General features: G+C 40.4%; 2 protein-coding genes across 10 annotated transcripts; both read right to left on the reverse strand.

Annotated features, from left to right (window-relative positions):
* Positions 1 to 273: 273 nt before the first annotated feature.
* LOC139768643 (uncharacterized) lies at positions 274 to 2,590 on the reverse strand (the record flags this gene model as incomplete). The annotated part of the gene is made up of 1 exon (XM_071699048.1): positions 274 to 2,590. A coding segment is annotated over one exon (1,329 nt), but the record flags the coding sequence as incomplete, so codon positions are not given.
* On the reverse strand, positions 2,517 to 12,307 carry LOC139768640 (glycogen debranching enzyme-like). 9 transcript variants are annotated; one of them, XM_071699030.1, is made up of 27 exons: positions 12,162 to 12,307; positions 11,031 to 11,219; positions 9,987 to 10,220; positions 9,357 to 9,477; positions 9,056 to 9,242; positions 8,764 to 8,974; positions 8,555 to 8,689; positions 8,252 to 8,470; positions 7,928 to 8,163; positions 7,620 to 7,832; positions 7,341 to 7,535; positions 7,104 to 7,233; positions 6,907 to 7,030; positions 6,538 to 6,803; positions 6,294 to 6,449; positions 5,992 to 6,200; positions 5,716 to 5,919; positions 5,412 to 5,644; positions 5,163 to 5,252; positions 4,912 to 5,089; positions 4,413 to 4,769; positions 4,174 to 4,321; positions 3,725 to 4,088; positions 3,432 to 3,643; positions 3,155 to 3,340; positions 2,812 to 3,048; positions 2,517 to 2,656 (listed from the first exon to the last, which is right to left on the reverse strand). In XM_071699030.1, the coding sequence occupies exons 3-27, from the start codon at positions 10,095 to 10,097 to the stop codon at positions 2,591 to 2,593; spliced, it is 4,788 nt and encodes a 1,595-aa protein (XP_071555131.1). In that variant the 5' UTR covers positions 10,098 to 10,220; positions 11,031 to 11,219; positions 12,162 to 12,307; the 3' UTR covers positions 2,517 to 2,590. The 9 variants fall into 9 exon arrangements, with proteins under 9 accessions (XP_071555131.1, XP_071555138.1, XP_071555130.1 ...); XM_071699037.1 differs by lacking the exon at positions 9,987 to 10,220 and having other exon boundaries at positions 12,162 to 12,186; XM_071699029.1 differs by lacking the exon at positions 12,162 to 12,307 and having other exon boundaries at positions 11,108 to 11,219.
* Positions 12,308 to 12,320: the final 13 nt, after the last annotated feature.

Genomic DNA, 12,320 nt, shown 5'->3' on the forward strand with positions numbered 1-12,320 from the left:
ACCTGAAATAGTTATTCATTAATATCTAACTTTTTGTAAGTAATCCAAATATCTTTTCAATACTTTAATATCTGTCTGTCTCATGTAATTAATCTTAACAATTTCAATTTATCCAGTATCATCATATGTATATGATGACAAAAAACTTCTGTCTGAAAATTTACAAACTTTCTAGTCTTTGTTCTAGTCATTGTAATTCTATTTGTATTATGAATAGTTTGTGGAACTTTGGAATGGAGAATGGATAGAAATGGTATAAAAAGATCGACTGGGTAACGAACAGGAAAATTTAATAAGAATAAGTCAGTGTATAACAATGATAATAAAACGCATTAATCTCAAATGTAAATATTCGCGAATAATTAAAAAATTGAAATATCGGAATTTATATATTACGAAGGCATTTTAAAATAAATATAATAATGAAACTTCTAGTGTTAGTTAGAAGTTTTGTCAGGGTTGTTTTATTACAATATTCATTATGTTTCCCACATGCTTTTCGCGATTTAAATATGTGCATTTACAATTTTAAGATATATTCACGGATTTACCCGAAAATTTCGAAAACTAATAGCTTTTGTTTCTTGACAAAAATGTACTAAAGCATATCAGTTTTTATTCATTGTATGAATCTATTATATATCGACGAGTATTTATAGAAATAAGACCTCGCTAAAATTAATTTCGGCATTTCTAGTATCAGTGAAATTAATAATAGGAACTATTAAATATTTGATATATTAATAGACAACAACACGTAAAGGAGTTAAATCTTAGATTTTCGAGATTACAGGGGTCGAGCACGTGTCTCGAATAACATTTTTTAAAATAAGCTTCAATGAAGCTATTTGCAATGATTATATCTCTAGAGGACGTATATAAAATATATTTATGATGAATTATGCGAGCTTGTTAAAGTTGTTCTGTTACGCGTAATTTAATGGAGGTAAAAACGATTCGCTCATAGTGATGCAGATTTAACGATTGAGATGGTTAACAATTTGCATATCGTAAAACAATTTCTTGCCATTAATGAATCGGCGAATTGCCCCATTAATAACGAACATAAAATACACATGTAACGACAAACTATAAATCATCATGCATATATGCGATCTCGATTATTCCGTTGAATATTTTGACAACACTTCGTAACATAATGTAACGTAAAATTAATGACAATAAATGTATCAAGTAACATCCGAATGTGATTGAGATTCCTAAATATCTTACCGTTTCGTAAGTTTAACAAACAGCCGCTCTAGGTAAAATAAACGACGTAAAATGTAATGCTCGTGAGAATAAGAAATGATAACACGTAGGCCATTATTATTCTAATAATTGTTATGCGTTCCGTTCGCGAGGTCCTATTTTTAATGTCCTCCCGACGCTCAGAATCCGCCGATTCCGGCATTAGCAGCAATGGTTCTAGCAGCAACAAGCTCGACCTGTTCCTCCGATGTTCGCCGGTATCATCATCCCTCAATCGGGGCACCTGATAAATCAGCTGATCTTGTGAATCGTTATGGCTAGTGCGTTTCGTGCAGCTCATCAGAGTGTCACGATCGTGATAAAATGTCATGGGTGCGCAGCCAGCTCTTGATGTTCTCACGTGATAGCTATTGATGCAGCGATGATACAGCTGGGTATTCACTATGAGGTTGCAGGGAGCGCGATTTACAACGCGGATGCTCGGTTTCAATAGCGATTGCAAATCGAAGACATCTCGGGGCCAGCAGTGAGAATAAAATATACCACCGGCGTTGGTCTTCGCGTAACTGTAGACCGGCATGCAATCTCGACTACTTTGACCGTATTGCGAACAGAAGGTATCTGTGGAATCCTCGCGCGGATACTTGAAGCATGAAACATCGTCGTGTTGACACAGAACTACCTCTACGGCGAGTAACGACTCTTTCGTGTATATCAAACGATCAGTGTAGACCGGACTGCCTTTCGTTCTCGCACACTCCTTGCAAATTGCGTGTTGCGGCAGGAAAAGCGTGTCTATCAAAGTCTTCGCGGTAGCGGGGCTATAGTTCTCGTAGTAATCTCGAATGTCGTATTCATGCAAACTGCTGCGTGGCTCTTTAATCGCTCTAATTTCCTCGTAAACGTGACCGACGTTTGATACGGCTCGAATAGTGGCTTCGTTGTTTCTAGTTGTCGCCTGTTGTTCGTTGTAATTCTCAGCTTTCCATTGACTATCAGGATATACCTCATCACTCGCATCTGATGGAATCTTTCTCGAATCGCCGGTGCAACGAAAAGAATCGCACGGGCTACCGAAATCTGTGCCATAGCATTGTTTTTTATCAATCGCAGAAATCGATCTTTCCTCGGTAGCAAACAGAATATCGTTTCTTGCGCGTGTATTGTCAGCGGCGACTACAGATTTGTGGATTTGCGTGTTTGTTACGTCTACGTGCGGGATATGATATGCGTGTGTTTCCGGTGTGCGCGGTGTCGTTATTGTTCCGGTGGGAAGGCTCACATTCGTGTCATTCGCTCCGTTCCTAGCACTACATCTCGCTACTAATTTTAATTGCTCTAAATGTAGCTGATGGTGGTGAACACACGCAAAGTGACATCAATTCTGGAATTTTATTTGCCCGAATCGCAAATCCTGTTTGATCTTCATCAAGTCGTGGAGTACCTGAATCCCAAACAAACGGGCACAAAATGATGACGCTTTACACAAATAACAGCTTCGAACAACTCGTAAATAATAATATTAATCCGTAAGAAACATCATGAGAAATACCGAAAGAAATATCATTCGTAAGAAATTCGTTCGCTTTGAGCACAAACCTCTAATATAACCGAAGCACTCCACGCCTGGGTGCGACAGCTATCCTTGCAGTAACTTCCGTCCTTGTTGGTAAGCTCGGGGAGGCCTCTCCAATGATTGGTGGATGCTTCGATGAAGTGCCGTGAAATAATAGCGTCGGTAGAATCGATCGTGCGAAATAATGCATCCTTATCGTCGATTAATAACGCAAAGTGCAAACGCGCTCGTAGGAAATATCCTATTGGCCAGACCCATTCCTGAAAAGATGTTAAGGTGCTTAAGAACATATTATTTGAACGTTAAAAATCTCAATCTTTATATATTTTGCAAGACAAATACGTGATTATGATAAAGGATACTTACGGGTCCCTGGTGATAATTCCATCCGTGCGCTACTTTGATATCGTAGCTATCGTTGGAATTGTCGTAATATCCGTTATACGCCCAATCCGCAGGATCTAACGTCTTCATTCCAAGCGGGCCTAGTAGTATCTCCTCTGCTTTCTTCAGCGCTGTCCAGGCATGATGAGGATTAAACAATTCCGGAGCCTATTTGTGTATCATTATGATTTGTAGTACAAAATATTCTTTTTCTATAGGATTTTACAGAGTATTTATAAACGTCAGTAATAACACTCACAACAACCATCGCGATGGGAAAATTAGGCCGCAACTGATAATCCGCCCATTCTTGCGTCGCTCCGTGACTATCCTTGAATATACCTCGCCGATGAATCAAATCGGGGTACAACTCGCCTTCAGTTGGAATCTCATTCACATAAAAGTACTTCTCAAAGTTTGCTTGAATTTTGTCGGCCCACTGCTTGTAACTCCAAGTTATTTTTTTGTATTCTGTAATTCATGTAATCATCATGTAACAATCAGGTTGCGTAGTCGATTACGTTTGAACGATAGTATTGTCGACATTCTTACCTTCGCGACTTTTACGTTCAACGCTGCCATACGGGAACAGTTTTAGCTTGTACAATTCAGCCAGAAAACTGAGAACACATTTGCTCAGTCCGACTATCTCTACAGCGGAGCCATCTCTAGGAGTGGCCGGTTTACCTTTGTTACGACCTTTTTCGGAAGATCCCATTTTGTCCATCCAAGTGCCACAATTGGCATCGTTGCCGCCGAATACGAAGCCGGTTTTGGGCTGGACGCCGATTTGGTTGTTGAATCCACGCTCGGTCATATGCTCGTCGATCTGTCTTCCGGCGTTTCTCTCTCTGAAGCAGAGACCTTGAAAATGTACCGTGAGAGCTTCCTGAATTACTTCGTGCAGCGGTTGATCCTGGAAACCATGTTTATATTGTCACATAACGCGCAACTTTTAATTTAAATTATAATCAAAGTTGTGCAAAATAGCTGATTTTTACATGTTGTCCTGCTGGCAAAGCTGGTGAATCGTCAGTCGGGAACAATCTTGAGACTTTATCGGAAAGGATATTCAAACCGTCCGGGACTTCTTCGATGTAACATTTTATGGTGTAGAGCCACCACCATAAAGCATCGCGGCAATTGTATCTATCACAGAATGAGATCGATGATAAAGCTTAGATCGAAGCTTCCTAAAGTATTGTTCTAAAAATACATATGCTCTAAGAAAGTACATTACCTCGCATTGCTTCCTTTATCGAGTAGATTAGGTATCAGACCGTGTCGCAAAGTACCGGCGAATCCAAGGATGATGAATCTCGCTTCGACATGCCTGCCCGTCAGAAGTAATAGACCTCTCATAGCGATGAAGGTATCCCTACCCCAATTTCTCATGTAACCCGTTGTGAAATGTGGCAAACCTGCCGATAACGTTAGACACATTTGCACAGCCACACCGTCGTGGGTTTCAATTTTTGGCTTAGGTGGACTGAGATCCGGCGACAAATCTGGCAATTGCGACGACCTTACTACGCCACCCATTTGAACCGAGACCAAGCTCAGTAATTTAACGAATGTAGTTCCATTCTTAACAAAGCTGGAATAGTATTAACGGCGAATAATGTATATAATTAATTGTTATAGATCCTCTTATCTTTAAACACAATAAAAATATTAATCGAAGAACTCATAAGTTTGTTACTCTAACAAGTCGATTTAGTGTTCATTTCGGTGCTTACTTCGACATCAAACTGTAGCAACGATCTAAAAGAACCGTATAAACATTCACGATTATAACGTCAAAGTAACTCGGTACAAGGTATCTCGGAATTAACTTGAACGGGTCCATCGTATGCTCAAACCACATTCCAAGACCTTCAGTGTCGTCATCCTCTTTCAGACGTTGCCATACGTAATCTGACAATTTTTTAATTACATGTCAATATTCTTATCTACAATTATTTTTCGGAAATGGTTTTTAATATATTACCTATTAACCAGTTACCCTGTCTAAGATTGACACACAGGGGATGTCCTAGATCGTTATTTGGGCGAATATCAGCCAGTAAGGATATAATGCCTGATTTGAAAACAAGGCGCTTATTATATGGCAACAAGATACACGATAACGATAACAAGAATAAAACTCGTGCCAATATATATTATTGTACGAGTTGTAATTAAAAGAACATAAAGTGTCATAATATTTCGTATTCAATTAAATATTGCAATGTATCACCTTGCAGTCCGGCATATACAAGAGGTCCGTATCCCGGTACATTGTATACCCCAAATTTGCCCTGAGTTTCGTCTCGTTCCTCCTGGTCGCATCTATATAACGCTTTATTCAAATCCGAGAAGTCCATGCAAGAAACTACATCATGTAAGCATGAATTCTCATCTGACGTAATCTGCGTGATAGTACATTGAAGACTCGTTAAAGCAAGTTTTATATTGTCGCGGAGGGCCACTCTGAAATTAAATTCGTACATAAGTTAGCACGGATATCGCGACTGCGGAAACAGGAATTTGTAGTTTTGTACCGTATAGCTATAACGGAACCGGGTTGGAAGTCCATGAAATTAAGCTGTGTGATTTTAGGATCGTCGCATGCGACCTTCCTGATTATCGCCGACTCGAGGCACTGTATGTGCTGTTTAAGGATCAACGTATATTCGGACAATCCATTTATGATGTCTTCGTGCATTACGTATTTCTCAGGCAAAAGGAAAGGTAACCTGCTGTTTCTATAAAGCGATTTATATCCATCAGTAAATATATACATTTTCCAGTTAAAGAAGATAAAATTTACCGCTCACCTGGCATCAACGTGCGAGAGCGACGCTTCTAAAATAATTTCCACCACTCTACCCTCCACTCTCAGTGGTCTTACGTCCCTTCTCAGTTCACGAGCGTTACAATCCGGATGTTTAAATGCCGTGAACGCAACTAGAACTACACTCTCGTGACTAGTTGGCGAGTGTCTCGTTACAGCCACTATGTCAGTATCCATTTGATCGACAAACACCTATAAACAAAAAGAAATAAATTAAAAAAATAGCTATATATATTAACTTTCTAACATACGTAAACTGCGAAAGATGAACAATTGATAACATACTTGCGAAAAATTTTCTTGACCAAGCATATAGTGCAGATCGTTTAATGCCTTTTTAGCTCTAATTATACCAGTTTTCGAGTTAACAAACTTAACGTCGTCCGCCAAATCGTCGTCTGTCCAGGAAGCGTACTGCCTTTTCTCATTCACCACGTGTATCTGAAAAAAATCAAATCTTGTAGGTAAAATAGATAGGATTTCATGGTAAAAGATCATAGAAAAATATAACTTTACACTACGAGCTTACCTGATGAGGCACTAATTCGTCGTATCCGCGATTACTGCCACTGGCACAGCACGCCATCGATACAAGCGCAGCGCTCGGGAGTAGATCAAAGACACTTCGTTTCTCCACCGGACTGGGATTATCGTGAGTCACATCCAGGAACAGAGCATGAGCTATGCTCGGCACCAACGGCCGTTTTCGTGACTGCATAAATGCTCCAACTGGCTCCCCGCCGTACCGATATACTAATCTCCCTTCCTCGTGACTATCCCATGCAGACATAGCTTCTGCAATGTAACAGTTTTGATGTATATCTTTATTCGATGTGTCCTTAGTAATTGCGTTTCAAAAAATACTAAGCAAGCAACAGTTTTTGGAAAGAATGACAACCTCTTATTAAAGATGTGATGCCGAGACGATTTACAAAGATGTTGTCTTTTTGATCGGAGTTGGTGAACAATTCTGCCACAACATAGAGATCTGGACGGACTAGTCGTGCAGCGTCAAGCATAAACTGCAAAGAGAATTGTGCTATTTAGTAAACTCAGTGTTTAGTAAACTCAAGGCCGCTTAGAATCGCGACATACCTCAGCAACGGGGATCGGTGTGGAATGGCAATTATCTAATCGAACACCATCGAATAACTCCGCTGTGTGTTCTACGTAAGCCACCATATGCTGCCACAAGAAAGGAGAATCCTCTGGTTTTTGCCCATATCTGTAATAATCATGTTCATGTGGCGTATAATATTTTAAATTATATATTACACTTTTCGCGATAATAACTCGTTAAAAACTTGAATAATATTTAGCCGGTACTTTTACCTGAGTTTCACGCTATCTCCCCAAGCGATAAGTTCTCTTCGAAGGTACACATTAGAATCAGACTCCGCGAAATTCTTCAAGGGATCGCTATCCATGACCCAACCATTGTGAGCCATGAGATAACATCCGTTATCTGAATACATTATGTCTTCTCTTTCCTTTAAAGATTTAGGTTCTCCATAATCAGTGAAGTATCTGTGGTATGTAAATTTATCATATCAAGAATCATGTTTATAGATATTATAATGTAACGTTATAATATTTACAAATTTGAACTACCTGGAAACAAGAGGATTCTTCTCGCTGATTTCCTTAATTCTTGGACCATCGGATTCCACTCGGTGATATCTTATGCCAGATATACTATTCTCAATAGCAGCGTTCAGATGGTTTCGCACGTCGTTAGTGATAACTTCGTTGAGTTCTTGTAATTTAATCTTCAAGTCCTCTGCACATCGTCTCAGACGAGTTTCCTCATCGAAACAATCAGCTCTGCGTAAAATAAAAGAATTATGCATAAACATTTGTAAGAGTGGACATACGAAATACACTGGCTATATACATTATTGTATCTACATATATTTTACCTGTATACATTATACTTCTTCAGGGCAAGCTGCATATCTATAGTTGACTTTAATCTACGAAAGGCAGGATCTTGAATCACGGTAATATCTTCGGTTGTCGTATTGTTCGCGTCTTGCGGCATCTCGTTGCGCGCCGAACTTAAGAATTCCGCTACAATTTCATTGATATCGACGATGTACATCTCGTGTATCTTCACCAGAGGCAAGAAATGTGTGTGGAGGGCATGACGAATCGCCTAAAGACGAAATGCATGCAGTGGATGAACGTTGAAGTAGAAACGAAAGAATTAAATTTTAATCACTAGGAAATGATTTGTGACTTACGTTTAGATGATCCTCGGTGTCAACTACAGTGGGAATACCTTTAAATTCCCATTCTCCAGCGGCTACCTGGGTTGTTAATTCAAACAGCGTTGCATCCAAGATATACGCCGAACGTAAATGAGGGCAGTTGATGCAGTTGTATGTGCATTCCGGGTGAGAAACCAGGAAAGGACTCTCGTTCGCCGTGTGATTCAGAACAATATCGCATATGCTCAACATCTGTAATAAGATAATTGAAGGATACATTTGAATATCCTGCAGGATTATGCGTTTTATCTTATTATCGATAAATAATAAATTTACCTTCCACTCGGTTCGCATTTTATGTGTAAATAGTTCGATGTCACGAAAACTAATTAACTTATTATTGTCGTTAAAAGCAGGATTGAGCTTGGCTTGATTCTTCAGGCTATACGACGATTCAGAAAGTCCCAATTCCTAAAAAAAAGTTAAACTCGTGTTTATTACAAGTATCGCAGTCTTACATCATACATCAATCACGCGAGCATTACCTGTATCGGTGTAAAATGAATTACGTTATATCCAGAATTTCGTGCTACCAGTAATTTACTTTCCCATGTAGAAAATGGTCCTAAACTTTTTGCCAGAACAGTTTGGACTTGAACGCAATCCAGAGGTAGTTTCTCCCCGTCTTCACCTACTCTCAACTCGGGATCGACCAGCAAGTATCCGGACGCAATGGGTTTTATTTCCCCCTCGACTCTGCGAAGCGGACGTGTCTCATTATTAAGAAATCAAATCTTACCCTCCACATATTCATATTCATAATATTCTTAATCTTACTGATCAGTGACATAATAATGGAATGACCCAGCCAAAAATAAAAGTATGTTCGCCGATTCATTTTCCCATTTCAACTGATAGTAACTATTCCTCTCAAATCTCCTGTGGTCCGATAACGGATGATTTATAAAAACGCCAGGCCTTTTTCCAAGAAGAGAGGCCCCGAGTCGAAACTCAACTACCCAACCTGCGAGGAATGCAAAATCATTTACAGCAAAGGTATGCCGCAATAAAAAATTGTCAAAACATAATTCCATCAAAGTAATTTTATATAGAAGAAGCAAAATTTCTTTTTAAAAACCTTTCTTCAATCTGTACAATATCCCATCCAGATGTTCTCCATTGTTCACAGTTAGAACTCTTACTTGCCCGGTGGTGGTGCGTGCCGGTGATGGAGGGTAAGACGGCATGCTTCCAAATGACTGAAATCATGTAGAAAAAATTTAAAAACGGATAATAGACATCGCTTGCGTTTGATAGGATAAAACATCTACGACAGAAGTAGGAAACGAGATAATTTTCACCAAGTTCCCGGGACGAGATCTGTGAAGATCGGAGAGCTTCATTGAAGGGATGATACGACTCGGGCGTAGGAAACGGGTATGTGTTAGCCAGGCAGGGTATAAGCCTTAATATAAGTTATTGGCATAAAGCAGTTAGCAAGCGTGCGCGATATTATGTTACGGCGTTTCTGCTGCGTGAGCACATATAAAAGCTGCATCTATTCTTACCCTACATACTAGGATTACAATACCGTGATACCGCGACAACTGCTTTCTGCCGCAAAACTTGCTCTTCCCCCGCTCTAACGAATATGTGGCAGGTACAGACATAATCCTTCACTGCCATTAAACGATCGTATCGCCAAGACTTTTTTTTACTAAAGGATATGGTCTCGCAATTCCGCACATTGCACGCGCATAGAACTTACAGTATCCAATTCATTACCAAGCCATCTACGGATAAATTGCAGAAAGCGTCTAAAAATCCTTATGAGTATTTCTCTTGTATCGTAAATGAGGCGTCTTATTCTTGCAGGCATTTTGTCAAGTAAACTTAATTGCACACTTTTAGCTGATTGGTATGGACAATCTATTAGGGAAATGATATCGCAGCGACTGCCGACATTTTATTATGCACAAGCAAAATCCTTTATGCGTGCTACCTATAACAGATATATAAAGTAAAGGTGCATAAAGCGTAGATTATGATATTGCACGGTTTTTTTTTTTTAAATATATCTTCAGTGTTATGTAGAAATCATTGAAACAGACGTTAGTACTTATATCATATTTTATAAAATGCATCATTACACCAGTAATTAAACAAGAAAATTAGTAGAGTATGCGTACTGTACTAGTATAACTGTACTAGTATAAAATATTAACACAGCATCATTACACAGTAATTAAACAAGAAAATTAGTGGAGTATTCGTACTGTACTAGTATACTAGTATAAAATATTAACACAGGACAAACATTTACAGTGATGAATTAATAATCTTTATTAACATATTTGACGTTAACAATTATCATTTTAATTAATTTGTACATATACAGATATACTTTGTGGAAGACGTCAACGCAATTACGCAATATATAGATCAATGTTCTACGTTTTTACACAAAAAAAGCGACATAAATCGACTTATGTAAGGAGCCTGGAATGATGATTAGTAATTATGATTTACAAGATTAGGAACGGATAAGGTATCGAACAAGCCGGTTAGTTTCACAAACACAGATACAAATGCGAAAGGGTATATGAAAAAAAAACATGTAACGATTACAATGATAACATGTAGGCTAATTATTCATGCACGACGGAAACGGAGCATAAACGCCGCTAATACAAAATACATAAGTGTCCACACCGAAAGACAAACCGACGAGGACATTTCCCTCGCACGCGGCTGTACGTAATTAAAACTTGGTTAACACCCCGCCGACACACGAATATACACAGACACGCACACGTTCGCTCGCATGTGGCCAGAAACCGAACGTCCGAGAGGTTCCTCCGTTCTTTTGATTCCTCGAGGGTTCCCTACCTACGTCGACGACGGAGCACAAAATGATATCGCGTGGCACGCCGTACAAGTTCCGTCCGCTCCGGCTCGCATTCGAACGATCAGGCAGGAGAAGTCTGGCGCAAGTTGACCTCTACCACGTGAAAGACAGGGCTGAAGGTCAACAAACAAGCGTGCTCGGGGAGGAGTAGGGGGGGGGGACAGAGGAGGGGCGGGCAGATCACGGCGGCAATCGGCGAATTTTGTATCGCCCCAAACGCGCAACACTCATTGGTCCAGCGTTTCGCGCGGCCAACTTCGGGCCGTTTCTCCTCCCGAACGTGCGAGGGGAGGTCGCGTTCGAATTCGGGGCGACAATCAACATCATTCGAATATCACGTGAACGTCGCGAAGGGAAGAAATTCTGGAAATGGTTCCCTTTGTTTACAACTTGAGATATTTCTTCGTCATGTTTTGTGTATAAAAAAAAGGCCACGTGGCTTTGACTCGCGAACAACTTCAGAGACCCACCTCGGCGGGAAAGTTCGAAATTGATTCTGTCGCGGATAGAAGCTGTCTTCTTGGCATGAATGCGAGCGCACGTTAATAAAGCGATATTAATTATTAATATTGAATCAGACTTGAAGGCACAGCAAGACGGATCTCCGATGTTGCGCGCAGCATTATCGGAGGGGAAAAAAAAGGAGCAAGATACTCGGGGAGTTTCCATTGTTTTGAATTAAGCGGAGGTCGGTTTCCTGAACTCGCGGAACTTTTTCCAATCCTTTTCGACCGCGCGCGTCCGCCGCGTCCTGATAAATCGCAATCGCGCCCACGTGATCGCGCATGTCGTCAGCTTATCGCCCCCGCAATGCAATCGGTGACACTCTAACCTCAACCCTGCGTTTTTCGAGCGAATCCACTCGCGAGAATCCCCTTTTTATTTCTCGCGACTTCTGATCGTGAAAACACGCGAGATTTCAGCTTCGGTGGAAGAGATCGACGAGAATTATCGTTCCTCTCGAGAGCCCATCGGGAGTTAAAACGTCTCGAAATGTGACCAGTCATCTCACGTGTTTCGAACGTGTTTATTTACCACGAATACCAGTCCCTTTGCACACCGCGAGCACGTTCTCTCCAACGCCTAATATGAATTCGCGTTACTCGACGAGCGCGACTGTCGCGAGGAAAAAAAGGGGGGCACCGAGAACGACATCGCGGACCGTCGTTCGTTCGGCCTCGCCTTTCCTAACCT

The sequence above is a fragment of the Temnothorax nylanderi genome, unplaced genomic scaffold, assembly GCF_030848795.1.
Source record: "Temnothorax nylanderi isolate EJ_2023f unplaced genomic scaffold, tnyl_v1.0 TNYL_tig0017_pilon, whole genome shotgun sequence".
Lineage (NCBI taxonomy): Eukaryota > Metazoa > Arthropoda > Insecta > Hymenoptera > Formicidae > Temnothorax > Temnothorax nylanderi.